Source organism: Trichoplax adhaerens, genomic scaffold (assembly GCF_000150275.1).
Source record: "Trichoplax adhaerens TRIADscaffold_3 genomic scaffold, whole genome shotgun sequence".
Taxonomy (NCBI): Eukaryota; Metazoa; Placozoa; class Uniplacotomia; order Trichoplacea; family Trichoplacidae; genus Trichoplax; species Trichoplax adhaerens.
The window spans coordinates 8,094,553-8,121,189 of record NW_002060945.1 but is presented as its reverse complement, the minus strand read 5'-3'; the positions used below and the strand labels follow the sequence as shown (position 1 = coordinate 8,121,189).

General features: G+C 32.6%; 3 protein-coding genes across 3 annotated transcripts; 2 read left to right on the top strand and 1 right to left on the bottom strand.

The window, feature by feature from the left end:
* Positions 1 to 2,180: 2,180 nt before the first annotated feature.
* TRIADDRAFT_54930 (uncharacterized protein) lies at positions 2,181 to 9,820 on the top strand (the record flags this gene model as incomplete). The annotated part of the gene is made up of 15 exons (XM_002111169.1): positions 2,181 to 2,299; positions 2,989 to 3,087; positions 3,343 to 3,523; positions 3,714 to 3,818; positions 4,125 to 4,317; positions 4,764 to 4,889; positions 5,007 to 5,155; positions 5,412 to 5,556; positions 6,257 to 6,534; positions 6,667 to 6,778; positions 6,990 to 7,226; positions 7,367 to 7,658; positions 8,692 to 8,872; positions 9,062 to 9,314; positions 9,477 to 9,820. 15 exons carry the CDS (start codon positions 2,181 to 2,183, stop codon positions 9,818 to 9,820), a joined length of 2,814 nt encoding a protein of 937 aa, XP_002111205.1.
* A 2,069-nt stretch (positions 9,821 to 11,889) lies between these two features.
* Positions 11,890 to 13,221, top strand: TRIADDRAFT_54929 (uncharacterized protein; the record flags this gene model as incomplete). Its single annotated transcript, XM_002111168.1, has 2 exons — positions 11,890 to 12,727; positions 12,968 to 13,221. 2 exons carry the CDS (start codon positions 11,890 to 11,892, stop codon positions 13,219 to 13,221), a joined length of 1,092 nt encoding a protein of 363 aa, XP_002111204.1.
* Positions 13,222 to 16,401: 3,180 nt separating this feature from the next.
* TRIADDRAFT_22031 (uncharacterized protein) lies at positions 16,402 to 20,343 on the bottom strand (the record flags this gene model as incomplete). Its single annotated transcript, XM_002110638.1, has 2 exons — positions 16,402 to 16,884; positions 20,239 to 20,343. 2 exons carry the CDS (start codon positions 20,341 to 20,343, stop codon positions 16,402 to 16,404), a joined length of 588 nt encoding a protein of 195 aa, XP_002110674.1.
* Between the last annotated feature and the right edge of the window lie 6,294 nt (positions 20,344 to 26,637).

The window sequence follows — 26,637 nt, the reverse complement described above, 5'->3', positions numbered from 1 at the left end:
CTGATGAGTGCGGAGAATTTGTTCTTATAAAAATTAATGTTGCCATCACTCAAACTGTATCTTTATGCGTATAGAACTCTTTTTCAGATATTTTCCACCGCCTATAATGATCGTATATAATAAATTGATCAATATTATGATTAAAACAAAAATCTGCTTTGAACTTTAAATTTTTCAACTCTCATTTGAAATAATTGAATATTATTGCAGATTGGAGATATTTAAATATTTCAAACGACGCCGTAACTTTTGGTCAAGCGTGATTAAAGTAGTGCTATTACCATCCTATAGCTGGTAGCAAATAAAGATGTCAACTAAGACTATCCTATTCTTGCTGGTTGTTGTGGTAAGTAAGCTACATATCGTTATACAATAAAATAAAGCTTTACAAATACATCGAAATATGCTTGATTACTGTAGTTTTGGATATACAGTACAATAGAAAGATCAAACCAATATAATTCAGACCTTCAAAATTGGCTATATTACACATAAACTGCAAATCATTAAAGTTAGTGCCTGAGCTACTGTGTATCAGTAAAAGCACGTCTATCTTTATTAGCCAAGATTTAAGTGGGTATTAATTAATAATAATATAAATTCAAAATCCACTTGGTTATAATATGATATTAGCGCCATACGGCTTATAAACTAATTGGATAATTTCCTGTCAACTCTGTGCGGTAGTTCTCAATTGAATATATAGGGCTTAACTCTTTCTTGTTTATTTCTTCGCACCCCGATTTTAATTTTTAATGATTATACGATATCAAATTAATCTTTCATGGCATATTCCTCATCTTAAATGATCGTCAACTAAGGCGCTACAAAATGAATCGATCCGATGTTTTGCTCTAAGTCAGTGTTATTTGGTAACCTATTCCTTAATAAAAATCCGAGGAAATAGCACAATAGAATCACTAATAACTTTCGAAATAATTGGGTCACATCGTACGTTATTTATACTAGAAAGCATGTAATAAAATGATTTTAACTTCCTGTTAAGGTTAAACCATTTTAGTACGTGACTTGTTTACTGTTTGAATCGATCGTATATTGATCACTGATGGGTTAATATTAGAAATTTGATAAAGGATAAAGTAACTCAATACTGCAGTAAAAATTAAATAAAAAACATTCAATCTTAATTGCACAAGGTTTTAAGGATCTATTTGGGCGCAATTTTAGTCAAATTTACATGAAATCCCTTGAAACTTAATTAAAGAGCTAATTATGGTACTACGAGGTAGTACCGAAATAGCTGTTTATTCTGCTAAGATTTTAGGCTTCTCTAAGGGTTTTCTGTCTATCCTACTTTCTGCAAATCGAGCGTTTATTGCTATTTCTAAAATACTATAAATTTGAGTATTAACCGATGAATTGATAGGTAAATTATTCTAAAGTTTAGTGTTGTCCATTAAAAGTCAATAAATGAATAGAGGATATTGTAGACCTTTCGTCCTAGTGACATTAAAAATTAGCCTACTATAAAGCGAATGTACTTTACCTCGATAGTGTAAAACATTTGTATTTCGACAGAATAGGCGATTAATTTAATTAAATATTACAGTAATTTAAACCTTAAATATTGATCTTGATCAGCGAACATTTGAATTATTTTTGTCAATTCTTACAATTAAACAATCCCAAGGAATGTACAAGTAATTCCATAGGAATAGTAGGTCAATCTTTGGACTGACGGCAACATTTATATCTACGCGCGAGATTTCAATTTTAATCTCACAATAAACATGTTTTTTCTTTCTACGAAATTAATCCTCTTGTGCTGTTCGTTGTAAGACAACGCAAATAGCAATGTCTAGAACAGACACATGGTTACTGCCTTGGAATATCTAGGATTGACCGGACATTCCTTAAGATTGGCCATAATATGATTGTTGAATATTGGAACTAGATACTGTAACGGCTAGTGTAATATAAACGGCCGATACCTTAATTTCACCATTTATATACGGCTCTCAATATTTGAACTTATCTATAATGTTACAAGAATTGAACATTTAAAAAGGACTAATTTAAGACGATCAATTGCTTCAGTTCAAGGACTTTTATGCCAATAATCGTACGGTATCGACTAAAAATGTGATCATTACTTGTATTTTGCAACATGGTATTGATAGCTGAGGCCTTAAAAGTGTCTAGTTGGGTTTTTTAAAAAAATGACTGCCGTCTTAAAATGTCAAAGCACGTGCCATACATTATACTTTACAGTAGCTATTTCAACAATTATCGCAAATGCTGTGCAAAAGCTAGCTAAAGCAATAGCTAAAAGCACGTAGTAAGCATTTGCTCTTTTGAGAAATGAGTTGATCAGGACATAGGTACAACCATAACAGCACGTCAATTTATATATTTTCATCATGCTCGGCCTATGCTAGTGTATTAACAAGATCTTTGCAGTATTACTTTTACTTTGAATATCGGTAATCATAATAGAGTTAGTCTTCTAGTTTTGATTTTCTTTTAGTAATGTAGAGGGGGGCATACAAGATGAATTAACTACCCTTAAAGAACGAATAGTCAAGCTCAAATGATTATTCATTTTGAATAAACATGGTCTATGCCAAATTCTACTTACTATTGAAAGGAGTCTTTACATTGGATAATGGAGTCAATGGCTAAGATAGATATTCTACTTACAGATTGCAGTTTATGCTACTGCGGAAAATAATTCAGAACAAAAACAATGCGATTTCGAGTAAGTAAAGCTCTTTCTATCTTTGAAAATTATCTTTGGCATTTTGAACTCGTCACATGTTTTCTAATGTAATAATATCAAATTTCAATCTTGGTAATATCGATTTGTAGTTTATTGTTGATACTGAATATATTCATAATTTGACAATTTTGAAAGATTTTATACAAAGCAAATTGGACTTAATAATTTCGTCACTATTAAAAATAAATTAGCAGGTACTGTAATGGTGGAAATGATTATAACTGTAGTGCTATCTTAAATTATTACAGCAATGTTGATGCAGATTACCTTGCTGGACCTGAACCAGTATTATATAACGTCGAAAACTCTCCGCCTGGCAAGCATTGGGAAGGCTATGATAAATACCAGTAAGGGTGTAGCATACAACGACTAATGGCGTTAAAATATTGCTTTGCTCCAACTCATTTCTGCGATAAGTTCTAAACTTCTAAAGAACAGTATAAAATGATTAGCGATATCTAAACCATTTATAATTATTATAACAACATGGAAGTATCAAAGCAATCTAAAGAAGCAAAAATATGACAATACCTTAGCTCCAATTAATTATCTTTAAGCAGTTACTACATTTGCACTATAGCCATATCTTTCTCAATAAATAGGTTCACTAAAGAACAATGTAAAGGCTCTACCAAGAAATTCAACACCTTCGTTAAGGAATCCCATACCGAAGATAGTCGATTTCGAGAATGTCTACTAAGAATTGTCAGAAATAAAAGCAATATGAAGAAAGTGACAAGAAAAGTCAGAATCGGAATCGTTGGAGCTGGTATGTCGGGCTTGGTAAGTGTTCAGTCCTAACCTATAGAGCATAAATAAAATAAAAGCCAAATTAGCCTTGGAAATACCTTAGCTGATATTAAAATTCTGTTATCTCCTTAAATCTTGACATTAGATAATTACAACTACTCATATGTATTCAAATATTGCTAATTGTGATAGTATGATCATTGCCTGTCATATTATTCCGTAGGTTGCTGGATATGAATTAAAACGCCTTGGCTACGACATAGCTATTCTAGAAGCCACACAAAGAATCGGAGGCAGAGCCAAAACATTCCGAAGTGAAATTTTCTCGGTAAGTCTATCATTATTTTAACACTTTAAAATAGAAAATATTAAAAATTGTAGCAACTCTTATCGAAAGCTTTGCTATATAATGAATCTCTTGGAACAAATTCAATTCGAAATATGTTTGGCACATTTCATTTCTTTTCTCATGTGTTATTTCGTTTTGTAACCTCATAATCTCTTTCGACTATTATAAAAATCTTACCAAGTCTATTTATTATTAATAGTATGTACGATTAATTACCGAATAAGTAGAGGAAGAATTTATTTTTAAATAAAATTTTTTTAAAACATCCTTTCCATGCACAATCAGGATCATTTACACGGCGAAGCAGGACCAATGCGTTTCCCTCCATCTCATTACCTTACTTTTGCTTATTTGCAAGAAATGGGTTTGAGTTGGAACAGCTTTACAACAGCCGGACCTGAATCTTTATACTACTTTACCAGTAAAGATGGTAGAAGCAGGCCCTATCCAAAAAAGATTTTTAATTGGAAAACCAAAGGTAACTAGAAAAATTAGCATAAGAAATGAAAGCGTATAAAATGTAGACAACAAGTATCCTGTGGCACGTATAATTGGCTCCGTCTATAGTATCAAAATTTTGTATGTCCATCATGAGTTTGTCCTTGCCCTTAATAAACCGTAAAGTACAGCTATTCAAATTCTAGGTTAATTAAATATAATACAACTTCTAAAGAAGTCCCATCCCAATACTTTATTAAGTGATTACTAGTTAAGTATAAGCCGTTTATTCAATTTATACAGTATGAACTACATGCAACATTTGACTAATCCACTATTGGAAAACAGTCAATTGTGCAATAAATCAAATTACTTTGATGAACACACAACTTTAGCAGAAATAACTATATTATGCTATATTTTAACATAATATCATCAAGGATCAGAAGCCTTCTAACAATCCATCGTTATTTAATGGATATTTAGATTACCGGCACGATGTTGTCATGAAGCTATGTGCTGATTTTAACGTCGAATCAAAAGAATGCATATGGCCTGTTAAACGATTTGAAGATGCGATGAAATCGCAAATCAAAGAATTAGAATTATGCGGTAATGTTGTTTGATTCACACTTGATGCTAGATATACGATTTACATTGATGATTACTAACATTAACTCACTGCTATCATAATTAATCGAATTAACACATTTTGACATGTGCAAATAGGATGGGAACATATGATGCAGAAATATGACCAATACTCAACCAGAACATTTTTGGAATCCTTGATGTGGTCAAAAAATTATATTACTTTCCTATCCGTGGTTATTAATCAAGAAAACTTTTTGGATATTGGTTTTATCGAGTATTTTAAGGTGCCTTAACAATAAACCAATGTTCACTTTTTAATATATATGATACGATATAAAAGAAAGTATAAACGTGAGAAATTTACAGAGGGAGAGTTTTCATCTACCTAATTAGACCATTGATTGGTGATCATTGTTGCTACAAAATATCTACAGTGCATTACAGTTTGACCTATTTTGAGATATGAATGCGTTTATATCATTTCAAAATTAATAGAAATAATTTTCTAAATTTTAAGCTTTATTATGCTATTGATATTAGGATTATGTTGGGCAATTTTGGAGCGATAATGCCTATTATTCATATCCAAAGAATGATTCCGACAATCTTTATCGTGGATTACCTAGAAGCCACTTACATCAAGTAATGAACGGTACTGATGCTCTACCATCTGCATTCTATAAACGTAAGTATTTTTTCATTTAACATATTGAAAATCTATTGGTAAAAGAATTAGAAAGATAGGGGTGCTTATTATGCTATAATAGCAAAAGTTTGAACATTATGCATTCATAGCCATATGATAAATTTGATAGCTAACTTAAGCGAGCCTAAATTTTATCTAACTACTACTCGATTGGTAAAGTATATTGCACCACTGTGTTATATGAATGCATGTAATCTAAACAACAAATTATATAATTTAGCTGATATAAATAAGTCTAAATTTTAAATAATTCAAATTAGACAGTTAAAGTTCAGGTTATATGAACTTATGTAATCTAGACAATAAGTTTTTGATTTAGCTGATTCCGATGAATTTGAATTTTAAGTTCTTCAAATTAGGCTGTTAAACTTTAGGTTACAAGAACTTATGAAATCTAAACTATAAATCATATAATTTAGCTGATGCAAATGAGTCTCAATCTTAAGTGATTCAATTTAGGCTGTAAATAAAGTTCAGTTTATCTGAACTTATGAATATAACTAATCAATTACCGTATGTAATTCTGTCATGGGATAAAATGACTTAGTTATCACTCGATCGTCCTTTCTTTGTGCGCGTATAAGGGTATTTTACAATGGCAATTATAATTTAATAATTCTATGTAGGTTGCAAATTTTAACTAAAGGAGCACTCTCTGTGATATCTTAATTAAATTTAGATTTAAAAGACAACTTAATATTTGGCGCACTGGTTCGTAGCATTAAGCAATCAGACAGTCTAGCTACCGTCGAATATACCGTTCAAAACTCCTATAAAAAGAAACTCACCTTCGATTTTGTCTTGATTACATTGCCCTTCACCGTCTTACGAGATGTTCTTACTGATCCTCCATTTTCTCCGGCCAAAAGGCAATCTATCCGAGAGTTTCATTACATCAGTGCAACAAAAATTTTACTACAATTTCGTAAAGCGTTCTGGGTTAAGCCAAATCCTTTGGTTAGTTTCTACAAATCTTTCTCAGTTTCTTATAATACATTTGCAAATTTAGGTCCTAAGCGTTTATAAAGTTGTTCGTAGGAAATATGAAGATTTAGCTCTTTACCTATCATTTTTAATGTTACTATTTAGGTTGCAGCTGAATTCAATCAAACCGGCATCATTAATGGAGGTGGCTCAACAACAGATCTTCCTTTACGAGCGATTTATTATCCGACTGGAAGTGTAAAATATGACCAAAGAGGTTTGTAATAGTAACTTCTATAAATTAATATTTTAATCAAACTTGCAGAAATCCCTTATTTGCATGTTCCCGAGTTAAACCATTTCATCTACATCCATAAAAAGTGAAGTTTATGACATACATAGAGTATGCATCATTTTCTTAATAAACTTCGTTTTAAACGATCATCCTAGTCTGAGACTAATCAGTATGAATTTTATTATGTATATAGCGGTACTTTTAGCAGCATACACCTGGGAAGCAGAAGCAGATCGTTGGGGATCTTTGGATGAAAATTGTAGATTACGTCGCGCACTAGAATATGTAGCTAAAATGCATGGCGATCAAGCCTATGATCTTTTTGAAACTGGAACATCACAAGTATGGAAGAACCAACCTTATACCGGAGCTGCGGTTTCTTACTTTTATCCTCAGCAACGTGAACTGTTATTCAGAAACAGCTATAGTCGTGAGTATATCTACAAAAATTCACCTAATTGGCACGAAGTTTATGAATTGGATACCGTCTACTATTTATCAAATAAGTAGAAACTAAGCAAGCACTGAATCTGCCATTTTAGCTAATGAAATAGTATACTGAATTTTTAGGAGAAAGACGCTGCTTCTTTGCCGGTGAACATACTTCGTTTACCCATTTTTGGATTCAAGGAGCTATACAGTCGGCACTTCGTGCAGTAATCCAAATTTATCAAGCATCAAGCGTCGATTCTAAAGCGGCTGATCCTGTATCAAGGAAGGAATATTATCCAGACAAAAAACGAGATTATATCCAACTAAAACCATCGAAAGGAATTGAACAGAAGATATTATGTAAAGAAGATGTAATGTCTATTCATCAGTCGATGGCTGTTAAAGCAAGAGAATACGGTGAAAATACAAGGTAAGATACGATTTGTTACTCTCGTAATAGTCTTGCTAGAACACTTGTCTTCCTCTTACACAAGTATAATATTGACCTACGTATTATATGATAATATGTTTTGTGCTATACTGGTGAGTTTAGTCAATATGGTATATTACAGAAATTACCGAAAGTTTTATTACTAGTAGTTTCTGCTCACTTAAATTATAGCTATAATCATAAACGTAAAATTTTTCCTTTTAAGATATTTATATTTCTTTTCTGACAATCTAAACTACATATCAGGAGATATTCGTGGGGTATACTTCAAGCTAACAATCTCGTTTATATTTTTATGCAGTATTGCGAAAGTAAAGACTATCAAACGCAGATTTAATGCCAACAGTTATCTAATTATACTTTAGTAGGCAGTCCTTACACGATTTGCTAACATCCCACGTTATCAATAGCACCTCTACCTCATTCCTTTAAACTTAAAAATTTTACATTTTACCAGCCTCATTTGCTTTGTAACACAACTGCTGACTGAATATTTTCTCTAATTACGTACCTACGTTTGCATTAGTTTCAGTACCAGTGCTTCATTCTAGTAAGTTTGGCGAATTTTTATATGACTACAATCAACTTTATCGTACCTGCGATCTGCGATATAGCCCGCAGTATCATGATCAATATTTCTGGGACGTGCAACAGCATTAATAATTTGCTATTCTAAACCAAATCATAATAATTTCTGATTTAATATCAAATCTTAATTACCGTTATTTTAATTGTGCTGTAAATATATAGTTGATTGTATATCGTACTTTCGCTCGTTTACCTACATGATACGACAACATCAGTTACTTATGTCGATTTTTATAGACAAAATGGAGTGAAATTGATATCAATATCATGCAATCTTTGATGTTTGTCTAAAATATTAAAATTGATGATTTTTTTTAATCTATAATTGTTTTTTTTAAGCAAAAGGAGGTAAATAGCGTGCTTTGCTTATCACGTTCGAATGATTACATTTAAGTTGTAACAAATGCTTATAACGTTTTTATAGGTTTTCAGTCATGGTTAACATTCTAAAAGGCAACATTTATGCTGAAATTAATGGCCAAGCAGCGCGATTAGATTCAGGAGCTACTTTATTTATTCCTCAGGGCAGTACCTACATGATTACGGCAAATACTACTACTCAATTACTTAAATATTCTCCATCAAATAATGAAATTTGCCAACAGGTAATCGTCAAATGTTACTACTGCGATCAGAACTCTTATTCGTTGTTTGTAGCTGCTAGCGACAGTTTTTAGCTAACTTACGATATATTCCCGCCTGATTTTTGTAGCCTAATGGACCAATTTAGAATTAATTAACAAAATGGAATCATTAAAATCGTATTTAAGCATCATCCTATTATCTATCACTAGGTTCAACAAAAATCTATCGCGTTTAAAATGCACTCCAAGCATCATCATGCTACTCTCTATTTTACCGACGGCAATGCATCTAACTTGAACAAAACTGGATATTTATTCGGCATCGCATCACTTAATAAATTTTTAAAAGGGTATACGATGTCCATCCAACAAAGAAATGTTGCACATGTCGCCGACGGGATTGTTACAAATGATAAATTGATGCCTTCTATGATTGCATTCCTATCAAGCCAATCTAAAAGGAGTATGCTAAATTATTAGTAGCCTGTAATATATAAATACCATTTATTTTTAATTCCAATTCAACAATATCCCTTGATATAATTATAAATACCGGAATAATGCAATTATATATTATAATTGTTTTAAAGACTTATTATCTAAGATTTCATCGACTTTTAATCAGCTTTTACAGCGCAAATGAAGACATCACAACGTGAAAGTAGCGATACTTTCAAGGAAGTCATGTCAAATATCGAAGAGTTCAATTCCAATTCTCCATTTTGCTTTCGAGGAAGTACTTCGTTCAGTAGTCTAGAGGCTGTGGATATAGATCAGCGACCAATGATAAAACATAACGTTAAAGCTATTGTTAGTGGTTGTTATGTTGATTTTAAAAAATTGCAGTCCAACCAACAACCAGATCTTGGTAAATTATGGCATAGCATCTCCGGTAAAGGAGAATCAAGTTTTATTTTAGCTGCCGAATCAAAAACTGGCGTTTTGACTGAAAAGGTCATAATTGTCTAAAAGTAACTTATATCTGACTAGAGCGACGATTTGCATGTTTAGTATATAGATACTTCAATGCATATGTAAATGTTTACGATATCTCAAGGTTGATTTTCATTTTTAAATAGTTTACATACCATACATATACTTGTTAACTGACATTAAATACTCTCATTCATTAAATGTGTTCATCAATTTAAATTATATTTTATAGCTTGACGACATCAAGGCTATTTACCGGCTGAAATTATCCTCAATACCAACAAATTTTCGCTTCGAAGTAACTACCTTGAAGGATATTTCTCCCTTAAAGTAGTAGATAACTTTCGTTAGCCAATAATAGATTTTAATCTAGCAAATAATTATCACTGTAGCAGTTGCAATATGTTCTTAATTTATATTCATATACTGATTTTACTGGAAGCATATACCCGCCATTTCAGGGGGTAAATAGGCAATATGGTTAGACAGAAATGGTCTCTTTTCTATAATCACTCATTTTAATTAATAAGCCTGATATGGTCAGAGTAATTAAAATTTTATAGTGAAATATTGAAATAGCGATACGTGCTTGATCTCTATCAAAATTGTGCCTTTGCTAATAATCATTAGAACGTTATGATATTAAAATAGGTTTTAAGTCAGTTTCTTGTAGTTAGGCAATCAAGTTATTTTTTTTACCGAATAGCAAGTCATTTTACTGTTTCCAACATTACCTCGTGGTATATACTGTAGAAGCTAGATTATTACATCAATTTGTATTTGCCTTTCTGATAGTTTCTCTCACCGATACGATTGAAATCTGTTGTTCCTAACCTCTATATTTGGCAGCCAATAAAATTAAGCCCATATTAATCTTCACTATATAGTCTAAAATTCAAGAAGATGATTGACAAAAAGATTAAAATCGGCCTAACTAAGCCTGTGGGTTTAAGATAGCTGAAAACGTGTGATCAATCAATGATATAAGGATTTGATAACTTATTTAATAAAGCTAACTGTCTCGGTCTGTTTTTAATTCAATATGGTAAACCTTAGATGCCTGTTTTTTACGCCATAGAAATATTTTCGCAAATGCTGCAATGATATCAACAAATTCCTAGCGCAACCGCTGAGTGCAAGAACAAAATCTAGAATCCTTACTTTCGATAAATGATCCATATTAAGATTGATGTATATATATTTGCTTAGCATCCTAATATGAATAAAAATTGCTTCTATTTTGGTATTAAATCGGGCATACAGTAGTGGCATAGATGAGGTAGAATATGATCATTTTTTGTACTGTCGAACTGCGATAGAAGCTTAAATAAGGTATCGTAAGGCATATATGGAAAGGCCATAATGGGATACGGTTAGGACACATAACTAAGTACGAGTAAAATAATAACCCATGTCAGCGTATTATAATCTTCGGTAGTTACTAACATAATCATTGAAATACTAAATTAGCTAATTCATGATATCCTATCCAAAACTATGATAACTTACTTAATTTGGGAAACCAACGACGTCATACTAACTTGTAAATGTTGACTTACTTACTTTAATGTACCACTGGAATAAAAATGAGCTATTTTTAGAAGCGATTATGTATAATATAAATAGCAACATTGACTTATATAGAGTTAAATACTTCTATCAAATGAAATCGATTTGTCATCAGTTGAAATATGGACGTAAAACCTTTCGGACTGAGGATAATCTTACATATTTATGTGTGAGTGACGACAGTTTGCATAATCTGTTAAACAGGAAATTACCTTACCGCAAGAACAACCTGAACATCGAATTAATACAAGAAGTTGATAAATCAACTCTGATTTTCTATGTTAAGAAAGAACATTAGTAAGTAAAGTTAAAGGAAAAAGCAAAGGATCAACACTGATCACACTTTACATCTAGATCCAATTCAAAACTATTTGACTTAATTATAATAAATTGCAAGGAAAAAAGATTCGAAATATAGTTAACGTGGTATTAATACATTGAATCGAATCAAGAGAATAAATCATCCTATATCTTACAAGTGCAGTAAGCCGCTATATTACTGATTGCACTCTCTTAAAGGACTTCAAAGTAATCCTATGGATCTTAAATTCACCGATTGTACAACTTTCTCATTAGGCTTTAATCCAGTTAAGCAAAAATCTGAAGGCAACGTTGAAATGATTCAATCCAATAAAGAAGGTCAAGATTATCAAGACCCAATTATTAGTAAATTTAGTAGCAGAAGTCGTACGGAAGGAATAGATCATCTAATATCTTGTAACTCAAGTATATCAGCAAGTTATCTACCGCCTAAAATAACTTCAACAATCTGTCAAAATAATTATATTGTTAATAATCCATCGACTACAGATCTTTCTCAACAAGGTTTAAACGAATTGTATCAAACCAGACATAATTCTGAGTTGAAACAATCTATTAGCGACGATTTAAATCAAGATAATGTTAAAGATCATGACATTAACGAATCTCTTCTTCCAAGCGAACACTACAGTATCATCAATCCTTGTTCTATACCAAGCAGCATGAGCATAATATCAAATTTTGGTACATGGAAAAATTATCTGGGCTATACAACGAAAGAAAATACTCTTCAGTTTTTTGTATATACATTGCAAGCGTTAATAACTCAATTTGAAAGTAATACCGATGCTGCATCCTATTTGCAAGATAATCTACATCAATATACCATTAGTTGTAATCGATATCATTATGATGCGATAAATGCTGCGGTTGTAATATTGACTGGGCGGAACAGTATCAATTTCAATCATCATATTGGTAATTCTACGTGTAGGGTTGGAATTATGCCCTTAACGGGCCACTTTAAAATTTTTATTCAATTTTATAACAAATTTCTTAAGCAATTATATCCACTTAAAACAGCTATATATCGTAAAAAGGTAAAAAGTAAAGGTAATACGTATAAATTGCAGTTCTTGAAAAAAAATAGTAAAATGTATATTATGCAGTTTTATGAAATTCAACACATGTGGCAAATAATTTATTTTTTATATTATACTGTCCGTGTAAAGATAATCATGTTAGACGCAGCTATTCCATATTGCTTTAATTCTACCTTTGATTTTCGCTTTGATGAATACTACATTATTAAAATAATTCGAGATACAGTTATTGCATTTGAATTATTTGTAGGTAAAAAATCCTACTTGGTTGAAGTAGTCGCAAATCTCCATTTATGTTGTTTTCGAAAACGATGTAAATTAACTAGTTTAATTGATCATTTGAAATATGATTTACGGAATTTTGTTGATCCTTATTTACCAACTATCCGCGCTCATCTTGTATCTATCAAGATGAATAATCCAGAATTAAGACAAGTAATGATTAATCATGAGCTGTTTACGCGCTCGGAAAGAGAAAATATGCTGTATAATATATTAAATTGAATTGCTTGTTATAATTCGATTCTAAAGTAAGAGCTAGTAATTGTACGTGTATTAACTTTAGATACCTTAGAATTGCTAACATTTTTTAAATCTCGGTGCACAAGCATCGACTGATTTATCAACGGTATCTTACATGTCGTATGGAAGTAATTAAAATTCTAGTGTATAATTATATATAATTGAAATAATCAAATCTATTGGTATACTTGGCAAGTATTGCTTAGAGTATTTATTTACGCGTTCTTCTAAGATATATTCATGTAATTATGCTCAATGCCGACCTGTATTTTATGCTTTCTCGAAATAAAAAAATCGATTTAGAAGATTTAAGAAGAGTACTCCGACATTGCTTGTTATTCCAACGAGTTTATTGTTATAGATACGCACAAATGATATTTTTGAAATATTTACGCCATAAGGGGCATATAATTTCATGAAAAATACATAGTATCTTAGATGAAATGAGTATAGGCAAATATATATTATTAAGTTCCCTTGAATATTTCGATATTACTCCAAGCGTAAGTAGTACATGTTGCATTTCACAGTACTTCAACTCTTTTAAATATTCTGATATTAGCCTATGGTTGTATTAGAGCTTTCTTATACCTAGTCCATAGCCGGGCATCTTCAGGATGATGCGAAATATATGAATATCAACAAAATCTACTCCCTGTTGGCCTATTGCTACTGAGTTTAATGTAAAAAAATACAGTAATATAATGTACAGACTTCAAAGTTAGATTCGAAACTTATTCTATGTGGTGTTTTCTATCATAATTTTACAAAATTTAATTTATTCTTTGGTATCAAATGAAAGATTAATGATTGAAAGTAATGCAATCTATATTGCTAGATCGACTTCCAAATCTATAATTGATTATCGATACCTACATTATATGAAAGTAGAATAACTTTCGAGTCGTGATTCCTCAAAGATTTGAGAGTAAATTAATTCGAGTGATAATTGAATCATTCAATAAATGTATTCCAATATAGGTACTAGTAAATTACTATTTGCTAGGTACCTAACATCGTAATTCAGGAAAACCGTTGCTGTGGACTTATTTCCATAGTTTAAAATCTCCCGTCTAAGTGTTACTTTTGACTGTTTGATGGCAATTACTTTAATACTTGATTTTGTTTACGTATGCACGACGAATAGTTGAACAACGTCCAAAGTAAAATAACTTAATTTTTTTCTCTTTTAATTACTCTAATACTACTTAGACTACGAATATATGAAAGCTATAGAAATATCCGAAAAGCGATACGATCAGTCTATCATAGTTCATATTCTACTACATTTAAGCATGTAATGACCGAGTAATAGTCTCCAGCTATTACCGTTGGTTCACATACGCCCTACACTCTTATACTAGAGACAGTATAAGTGCGCCGTCTTATCCTATTAGCCAGACTACTGTATGACTACAATTAGCTGAAATCATTACAAAGTAGTATATTTATACAATTCAGACAAATTCAACTTATAGCAAGTAAAACTTCAAAGTGTAAAGAGACGTTCGAAAATTGACTGTTGTAAGGTTGTGCTTTCGTATTTCATCATTATTATGACGTATAATGACCACATTCCGTTTAAATTTAAGCCTTTGATACGTGTATAGCCGTTTCGGTATTACTAACGTTGAATCTGCAGCTTACGCAGCTCACTAGTGATAATTTACCTTTACAACATCGTACTTTGGTACATTATGCATTTCTTCTGTATTTCTAATTTAATTGGACTTGAGATAGCATTAGGTTTGTCTATAACATATTAAGGGTCTACACTAGATGGAAATCATTGCAATGAAGGTCTTTTATTTCAATCATTTTGTGCTTATGTGAATTTTATTTAAAACGAAAAACGTTCGAATACATTCCGCTATTATATAATAAATTTCTAGTATCTGTTGCGATTTCGGATGCTATACAAATGCTATCGGTAAACATGATTACAGCCCATGTTCGTCAATGATCGAAAACTGTTTCAGTGAAAAACCTTATGACACTAAAAGAGACTGGAATTATAACTAGATGTGTTCATTATGCAATCTATTTCTGCCATATATTAACACACAAGTATGATGGAAATACAACGTAGTACTTGTAACTTTGACGTTACAAAGTTTTACTATGACAAAAAAACGAGCATAAAATCCCTCAATAAGTACTACTTTTTACGTCCAACGTCGATATAACGATGTTATCCTCATTACCATCACATTGACGATAGTTGTTATCAGTAGAAGATTAAGAAACTGTTAAAGAATTGAATACTTCACATACCGTTATTTTATGACACACGTTAGAGGAATAATAGTGTATTATCACTATTATCTTTACGCTGATGAAACTTAGTATTAACGAAGGAACAGAGCAATTAATTATAAGTACGAAAAGTAGTGATACAAAGTTTAACAGATCCAGATGAATCAAGGTCATATCAGACATCATGTATTGGAGATAATGAGGTTTAATAACGCTTATTTATATCCATAAACTGAAAATCTTTCATTTCTTACGACTAGTTGAATTCAAATTATAGTCATGTTGATACTAAATTTAAAAGGTCAATCAGCGCATATTAAATTATCTCAGCCACTAAATTCTATTATCAAAACGGATCAACATAGAACTATGATTGAGAGATCAGCATTCACATCAACGAATCGTAGATCTATCATCCATTCGATTAATTGCCTTCATATTTTAAAACAAAATTCTTATTATCGGAAATATTAAACAGTATCCAATAATGATTTTTTATCATTAATCCTATAAACGATTATTTAAGTAGTATAATATGCATCAATAACTTTAAACTCTAACAACAATATCGAAGCCTAGAATAAAACTTGACATACAACAAAAAGCGTGAAAAAGAGGCTAAGAGCAATTAACAATTAATAGCACTATTCCAATACAGGCATAAAACGGTGATGGTAAAAACAAGGCTACAGTATATATAGAGAGGATACCCATGTTAGTGTACTGTAGAAGGTAAGCATATGGGTGTATCATATTCCAAATGTTTATTGAATGTACAACAACACACAGAAAATTAAATTGTAGCAACTTTTATAGACGCAAAAAACTTGTAATCCATTTTCTTTCCAATTCATAAATTCTATCCGCTTACGGCTAAATAACCCACAATGTAAAAGGACACCTATTTTACAATATAGTACATTTGCTCTTTTTCTTTTTCTTACCAGGAGCTTTAGCAACGCCTTGATCTTTACGATTTTTAATTTCTCGGAGTAAATCATAAAATACTTTATCAACATTTAGCTTTGTTTTAGCTGATGTTTCCACATACGAAATACGCCATTCATTCGCTTTAGATTGACATTCCTCCGCAGTCACTTGTCTATCTTCCAAATCGCATTTATTTCCAACTAATAATATGGGTATTCTTTCATCAGCTTTAACACGAAGAATTTGCTCACGTAATTCCGCTGTAGCTTGAAATGATTCTCGCTCAGCAACGGAAAAAACACACAGAAATCCTTCACCACTCCGAAAATAATTGTCCCGAATAGCAGCGTAATCTTCCTGCCCTGCTGTATCTAAAATATCAATTTGACATTCGACACCATCCAATACAACTTTTTTCCTATAACTGTCGGCTTTAGTTGGTTCGTAGTCTTCGACGAACTGTAAATAAAAGCGTTCGGAAATGAAAATTAGCATCTACTTCTTACAATTAAGCCGAATGCAAAGTTAATTACAAATTTCGTCTATTATTGGCAGTAATCAAAAATTTTTACTTAAAGAATATATATTATACAGGGCAATAATAATTATATTGACGATATTGACTCTGCTTTTATGAGGCATACAGTGATAGAAAATTGTTCATGATGATAATAAAGTCATTAGCCGATGTTTATATGTACTGTATATAGAAAATAGTCGTAAGAGATACATTTGGTTCGAAAGACTGATTGAAAAATTTTATTACATTATTATACGGAGGACTTTTCATTTCATTATTTCTAAGTACAGTACTGTAGTACATCACAGCATATAATAATAATCTTGCCAGTGATGACAAGGAAATACAAATAAGCACCTCGGCTGCAACTACAAAGTCAAAAAGTGATAATCATCAAGGCCACAGCTACCTCAAGTTTGCATAGTGGGCGACTTTTGATTTCTTGAATTATTACTCTACAATACGACGTTTACATTAATCTACGATCAACAACACTACATCTTCTCTTTATTGTACATTTAAGAGAAATTGTTTTTTATTGGGGGGGGGGGGGGAAGATTAAGTCAGACTTATAACAATAAATTAAGGAAAATTCAAGAATTCTATACGAGTATATATTTTAATGTTTAATGTAAGCCGTCATACCCGTATAGTACTTTAAACCATATTTTCGTATACTAATGATTAATATATATATATTACATCTTCTTTTATTCTGTTGCATAGGCTACATGATCGATTCTATTTATATGTATGTATTATCTACATGCGCAGTTGAACATGTATAAAATCACGTACACCATTTTAATTATTCAGCCAACGATCCATTTTCCTTTTGATGATATATAATATTATTTGTCAATTGTTATAACAACTACTTTTGACGATCATTTCTTCAATAAATAAAAGTATAAGTCAATCATAGATGAGCAATTAAATCCTATATGTGCGCACAGTATAGGCTATTTAGTTTGGGTCGTGAGTAAAGAATTGAACTCATTGAAAACTTTCGTGCATGTTATAATCTGCTGTTCTAATTGAAACACATACAATATGGCTTGAAATCAAGATTGTAGAAATATAGCACAGCTATAATCTATTGGCTACTAGCTAGAACTTTGCAAAGTACAACAAGTAATGTGTCATTCCAAGTTGGTAGGATTAGTGTACAGTAAAATGCGGAAATGTGCTATTGTATTTTTACTGATAACACAGTCAATGGAATCGCTAAACACATACTGCTGAGAATCATTATAATGGTAGTAGTCAAGAATGTAAAATATCACACATTATAATAAGGGAAAGTATACCATAGCATGCATCACAGCTAGAAGAAATCGATATCATGTCGTATTTGAATGCGTAAGCAATCATCATTATGATACAGTAGAGTAATTGTGCGTCTACGGGGTTTACCTTTTATTCCCATTTTTGTACTGTGCAGCTGTGAGATCATAATAAGTATAAGAAATTGCAAAAATTTAGATATTGGGAATGTGCTTAACTAAATGTAAAAGATGCAGTACAGATGAAGATTTTTTCAATCTCTTGCTTTCAAGTAAATACTATTAATTTATTATCTTAATTCTATCTAGAATACAGACATATCTACGGTCGCAGCATCAGCTGCAGTGAACTAGAAATTTATGACACAATCTCATGCAAGTAGTACATACGTGTATTAAGAGAGAGAATATTGCAATGCAAGTATTCATAGCCTGTCTAAATGAATCAATGACAAAGACGAAGAATAACCCTATAACTGATGATCCGATTCCATCACGAGCGTAAGTTCGGCTATTAAAATATTTTTTTTTTCAATTTAGATATACACTACGAGGATTATAGACAACAATAGAGTCGATGTTAAGCGAACCTGTTCTGCTTAGTCATTTTTTGTTCTCCACTTTCTATACTACAATATACTGTAGGGTAAAGAAAAGTATTTTCAAGTTTACTTAGTTTATGGATATCATCATTAGCGGTTGTTCTTATTAAACTGTCTGGTATAGAGTTGGATCATAATATGCCGCATAAAATGGGTAAGGGTGCTCTGGTAGGTTTCCAACTGGAAAATGACGAAATGGTAGAGAATGCAGTATATCATTTGTCATAATAAATAGCAATGTATAACTAAAACTTGCCGTCAAGAAGTATGCTACAGTTTAAGCATGGTACTCATCATAGTATACGAAGATATGGCTAGCTCTTCTATGCTCTGTACTCATTATCATCAAAACGACTCGTCATCATGTCGTTCTTTGCGCTTGATGGTAAGGAAATAATACAAGGTAGCCATTTTATTTTGTATCATTTACTTGACTTGATAAGCGGAGAGAGCAATCATTAATCAGGTTGGAAAATTGTACCGACTGTATGGGCAGTGGATAAGGGGTATATTGTCGGCTGTTTATGCATGCTAGTTTGGCTGTTTTTTTTTCAATTGTGATGGATGAGAACTTTCTCTCTAAAATTATATAAAAGTGAAGGTGTACAATAATAGCCACCAAGTCACGTTCTCATTTTCTATAGGCAATTTTCGTTCCTATTTCATTTCCTTGTTGGATAGAACTACTTGTCTATTTCACTTTTTAGCAACAATTTGCCAGTTACTTATTAGTATCAAGAGTTGAGCGATATTCATTTAATGTTGTAGCCCAAGTCACTTTTTGTTTACTCTTGATACAACGATATTGGGAATCACGACCCAGTCAAATCTCGCAAGCAAGTCAACATGAATATTGAAAATGAGAAAATTCTAGTATTGAATCAAGGATTGCTCCAGTTTCAGGGTATCTTTTGGAAGTGAAACGACTGTCTACTGTGCAAGTTGTTGATGAGTAAAGCTGTCAAAATTATGATGAAAGTATTGAATTATTATGGTTCCATAAGACGACTGTATTGCCATGGTGGGCTACTGTATAGTCTATAGTAAGTCATTATTGGAAGAGAAATGGGTACGATCTAGCATACGCTTTGACCGCAACGAGCAGCTGTACTAGGATAGCCATGGCAATTTGCAACGGTTGGCGGACGGAAAAAAATTACCAAGGCTTTATCAAATTATACATTGCAAACGAATGCAATCGATCACTGTAAAAATAGTTTATAAAGTATCTGTTTCAATAAGGCTGCTAGACTTGATATTGGCAAATTGTCATCCATTGGGATAGAAAGAGAGAGAGAGTCTGTGTTACTTTTAACGACTGGGCGGTCAATTTGCCTCCAGTTTATACTGATACTCTATTGCTAAACTAACAAGGATCAACCACCCTCTACATAGTAAGACATACCTCATCGTACATAAATTGCAAAGTTAGTGCCGACTTGCCAACTCCACCTGTACCGACCATAATGATCTTATGCAGTGGTAATTGCTTCTCTTTCGCCTTCGACATGATGAATTGGTGGCTTTTTCCCCCCACTATTTGCTTCTTCTACAACAAATGGACGTTCAAGCAAGTCTTCACCTTAATTGAAGGATTTGTATGGCCAAGTCGGACAATCGGATTCCATCCTCTGGTTGTCACCAATCACAGGAGGATGTCCAGTGACGCAAGCAAGTTGCCTTTCCTACTATGGTACTGTACTATTCCAAGACTGCTGGGCGGTACTGCACTCAGTATGCACTACACTACTGTATTGTATGGACAGCAGTGTACGTACAGTACAGAGTCACAGTGTACAGTACAGTACAGTAATTGGGTGTGGAAATTCACTTTCTACTGTACACTGTGCACTGTACAGTGAGTGCCTTACTAGTGCAGTGGTCTTCCTTTGGGTTCAGTAGTTTGAGTCAGGACTGGGTCTTTCTTAGTAGTCCCTGACAGTCCAGTATGGTGGACAAGGAAAATGACATCTTTCCCACCAGGTCTTGCTTGATCCAGTACAGTGTACACTCTTTCTACAACCTAGACATTTTCTGCTTAAATTAGTAGTGTACTGTAGATTGATTGCGGTTTCAGTTTCTGTCATTTTCTTTTACGGGAAAGCTGACTCACACCTGGGCGAGGTTTCAGGGAGGGGTGGGCCGGCCGACCGGCTGTCAGGCGTCAGGAGTCAGGACTACAGGACGGCAGGACCACAAGCTACAGTGTACAATACCAAGTTGAAAGAGTGCAGTGCTGTGACAATGTGCTTTACACTGTACAGTACAGTACTGTAGACTGTTCTGTAAGCCAACTCACTGAGTTCAAACTGCGCAACTGCGACAGTGTACAATACCAAGTTGAAAGAGTACAGTGCTGTGACAATGTACTGTACACTGTACAGTAGACTGTTCAGTATGCCAAGTTGCCAACTCACTGAGTTCAAACTGCGCAATACAGTACTATCGTTACTAGGATACCGTTCAGCTTTCTCTACAGTACTATAGAATCGGATATCTTGTTCAATACTGTACAAGTACAGGACCTGACGACCGAGATTTGACTCTGCTCAATAGTGGTGGCAGAAAGAAAGAGAAGCAATGGGAAAGGCAAAAACAGCTCGAGGAGAAGGTAATGCCTGGCTTTACAATTGCATGCATAAAGTAGTGGAAATAACAACAATAAAACGGTGATAGATTATCGACAATCACTGCTATTTACTATTGCAAAATTCAATTACTATGGTCAGGCATGTTACTTTTGCATACCTTGACAGTCATCCAGTCTGCAAAATACTTCATTGCATTTGCATTGTTGGCTCAGCTTTCAGCCAGCACCCATTCAACAGCACATCAGATGTAATCGATACATGTATTGCTAATGGCAGCCTAGTAGTTGTACAGCAGTGAACATCTCCACCATTGATACATCATTCATTGATTTTCATATTTGATCTGTTGTAAGGCATTGTCGTAATTGACAGGATAGAATCATCGATGCCCACATTGCAATCACGCTGCGGTAGGATGATGCCAATATTGTAAAAGATGACAAAATACGATATCGTATCGTTATAGCAGATTATCACTTATGCTAGCTAGTTACAGAGACTGCTTCAACTGCTTGAATAAGAGAATGGATGCCCTGTAGTCCGTGCTAGCCGTCTACTGAGCTTTGTTCAATGGGGGGATATAAGCTTCAATTTTGGGTGTGATAGCGACTACTGTGCTATAGTAGCGGGTACTTGGATGAAATAGCTATAGTCAATCCGATCCGAAAATAATTCAACAGTAGCTTGCGGTAGAATGGAATCAAGCTAGGCAGTGGTAGTGAAACTAGCTTCATCACGCATGAACTTTGTTTTAGCCAAGAACTTTTTCTTGTCGATTATAGCTACATTTTGATTGAATTGCATACTACCTTTAAGTAGAGTTGACGAGTATGAATACGTTGAGTAAAACTACATGCGATTGCTATAGCTTAAATTACAGATTACATTGAGCTTACATGTTTCAAACCTATTGCACAATAAATCAAAATTTCAACTTAATATTATTTCTCTTCAATAGAAAAAGACTTTGATGCCATAAAGTCAGTTTCATCAACCATTTCTAGAAAAGAAAGAAGAAAGCAATCAAGACTAGCTAAAAAACAAAACAGACGTGCATATTATTCTGTATGTAAACTCTAAAAGTAACTTGCAATTTTATTATCACTCTCGATCTAGTTAATTAGCGCTAGTTATTCTCCACTCAGAAATACTTTTCAAATATTGATAATAAATATTATACAATGATAGCAGACGCTTTACCATTTTTCATTATGAACTCTGCCACTCTTCCATCTTCGCCTATGATATACATCAAGCTAGTCTATTCAGTTGAATGGCTATAAAGTACTAGTAATTCACCTCAAGCATTTGCTATTCTCTTAATTTGCGTATCAATCGATTCCATAGCACCTACAAAAATGCTTCATGTCTTTACTTAATAAATAGATACTGTATGGAAGCTTAACTTGCTGTCGTGCTCACTTTTCTCCAATAAATTATTTTAATTTGCAGTATTAATAATAGATCTATAATGCACTTCCATTACTTGTACAGTTATCCTTATATAAGCTGAATAATCCACGCTGTAATAACGCTGATAATACTGGAGAAGTTGCAAAAAATTAAAAATATTCCATTATGCTATAGATTATGTTATAAGCTAGTACTACATCATTCAATGGAAATTATAAAATACTCCCTTTGACAGAAAATGACCACAAATAGCACTGAAGCAAAACATCCTAAGAGTAGCCAAGAACCTACATCCGATAATCGTAAAAAATCCCTTAGCTCAAAGAAAAAAAGGAAAAGGAACCAGGTTCAAGATGAAGTAAGTCATCGATAGACACCTTGTTTTGTGAATGCGCCATGCAAATATAATATTATATAAAATGATCAATTTACTGTACTTATACGATAGTATGGCATAACGAGCACTATAATATTACCTTGTTTACTATCTAAATTTCTTTGATGACTTTAATACTCAATTCATTCAGGATAATCAATCATTCAATAATTCAAAGATAAATCTCTCCATGGCTAATAAAGTGGATGATAAAGTAATTTCAAAATTAGAGTGGAAATTAAAACTTAATAAGAAAAATCCATTGCCATCAGCCTTTCGAAGTGATGGGCTTGACTGTATCTACCTTGCCAAATTAACTCCAATCTTTCGTAATAAAATATTTTAGCAGATGATAAATAACTTTAATTAATTATTCTACAGTAAGTATATTCTACGTGTACAATGATTTCAATATCCAGTGATACTGTCTTCAAATTTTGTAGAGGTAATTAATTGCAAAGTAGGATACTATCAAGTTTAATGGATGATCTATTGTATACGCTTAAATTTACAGTAATAAATCCTTAACTTTGAAATTCAGATTTACTTGAGGCATGCGATAGAATTGATTCAAATACTAACGTTGATAAGGTTATTACTCGGAAAAAGCAAAAGACAAAGAGCATATTAAAACGTCAGTCAGACAATTCTAGCGATGATAATGATTCTTGTGAAAGTGATGATGAAGTACTAAGCGAGGCAGACGAAGATAATTTCGTAAGCCAAGATTTGAGTAGCGAAGGAGAAAATGTGAATTTGGACAGTGATAACAGCGATTGTATAAATGACGAAGAAAGTTTGGAGGAAGACTCTGAAGTTGACCTAGAAAATAAATCTAACAGTACAGCTGATGAATGCGCTAGCAATGATGGTGATAGCCACACGGAATCCGTAAATAATGAAAGTAATGAGTTACGTAAGGATTTACTCACGACTAAGACAGAAAAATATATACCTCCTCAACAAAGAATGCGAAATGAGAATGATTCCAAAGAAATAGATGCTATTCGAAAACAGATGAAGGGCTATATTAATAGGTTATTCTACCAAATTTAATTAATTATTTACAGAAAATATTACATTTCAATGTAGACTTTAAGTATTTTTCCATGCGGTTAATTGTACTAATTATATCAACTTGTTGCTTTTACCAGATTGAGCGAGTCTAACATTGGGATTATCATTAATCAGATTGAAAATTTATATCGGAACTACAGTAGATTCGGTTAATAATTTAATCAACTACAAGCAATCTTAAGCAGCTTTTATGTTACGACTAATCTTTTCTCCAATTCTATTGTAAATAATTACATATATGTTATATATAATTGAACAGGCGTAACAGAAACCTTGACTCAACTGATTTTTGATAGCTGCATCCAAAATACGCTGATTCCTGAAAAGTTAATTATGGAGCATGTTGTTGTTATCACAGTATTACACTCCAACGTTGGCACTGAAATCGGTTAGAATTCACTAATGTGCGTATATTCAAGGCGTAAAGTAGCACTTTTTCAACGAAATTTTCTCACTTTGCATAGGTGCTCACTTTATAGAAAAACTAGCTCTATTTTACAAAAATTTATACAATGAAATTGGTCCTATTGGTACGAATAAGCGGTGCCATAATGCATTATCTTTGTTTTGCCATTTATATAACTTTAAGGTGAAAGAAGAATAGTCAATCATGATTGAATTTGCTAATAAATTGTCTATACGACTTCAGTTACTAAGCGAGTTAGATTGAACGATGTCGCGTTCTTTCTCTTTGCAGGTTATTCATTGCACTTTAATATACGATTTGATTCGAAAATCTATTGAAAGTATGAACCAACTTGACGTGGAATTACTATTGCATATCCTCCGGAGTAAGTTTACTAGTCTTTCGATTTATAGATCAGATTTAAAACTTTCATCGAAATCAAGAATACTTCAATATTATCGATAAAGTCTAAAAGAATACAATGTTAATTAAATGACTTAAGATGTTGGGCTACAAATTCGAAATGATGATCCCACCGCCTTGAAGGTATGGCATGATGTGATAATTCGTTCTTTTGATTTTTTGTTCAAAATTATAAGCATTTATCAATCATTAGGAGATCGCTAGTCAAATTCATTCTAAATCTGGCAGTCTGGTTTGTACAGTAGATGACGCGTAAGTCTATAATTGAGTATACAATTTTATCGTTATGAAACTCGATGATACAATTATACTCTATACCGAGGAATTTCTTTTTATGTGTATAAATAACTTTAGATCGCGAATTAATTTTATGCTTGATACGCTCAAGTATGTCTGCAATAATAATTCGAAGAAATTAGCTTTATTCGATCCAACTCTTTTAGAAAATTTAAAGGTTATATGCAGGCGTTTAAGTAAAGGTAAAATTTCTTTTATGTAGGCATAATTACATTTATAGTTGTATACAGTACTGAATTACATCACTATCTTTTATATGCGTATGTACCTTGCGATATGATTATAGAGCGCCAAGGTGATGCACAAATGCAAATTTCTTTGAAAGATCTGTTAGCTTGCAATAAAACAGGTAATACATGTATTACTACTTAACTAAGGTAATGCAATGTTAACATGCAAAAACTCTTCTGATAACTTCTTGTCTTTGTAAAAAGGTCGCTGGTGGGTTATAGGTTCATCGTGGTCCGATAGAGAGACTTTTGGAAGTAAGCTATTCAGCTTATTGTATTAGCACAATTTTCATTTGTGAACTCTTTCTTAAGTCCATTGCAACATTACAGGGCAAGATAAAGAACTCTCAGGTAGTGGTATTGGCGATAATCGATTAGTAGAACTAGCTAAGAAGCAAAGAATGAATACTGACATCAGACGAAATATCTTTTGCATCATAATGTCAAGTCAGGTATGTAACTATGTTAATTGTTCAATTTTACATTGCATATGTGTACGTATTCCTTTTCACTGACATTGCATTGCCGATTTATAATAGGACTATGTTAACGCATTTGAGAACTTACTGAAATTGAAACTGAAAAATAAACAAGAAAGGGACATAATTCATGTTTTATTGGATTGTTGTTTGCAAGTATGTTAAGATTTGCTCGGGCATGACGTAATTTCTATATTGGTGTATTACAAGTCTAATGGGATGTTCTTACACTGTAGGAGAAATCTTTTAATCCATTTTACGCGTACCTAGGACAGAAATTTTGTGAATATAAACGCAATTACCAGGTTCGTTAACAATGTAAAGAAGTAATCAATTATTTTAACCATATTCTTGAATATCGAACCGTGATAGTGAGACAATTACTCTCGTTGATATAGATCACGTTCCAGTATTCGATATGGGATCGCTTGAAGCGGCTGGAAGATCTTTCAAAAATTCAACGCCTGACCTTTTCTAAATTATTGGCTAATTTATTTTTATCCAACTCGTTA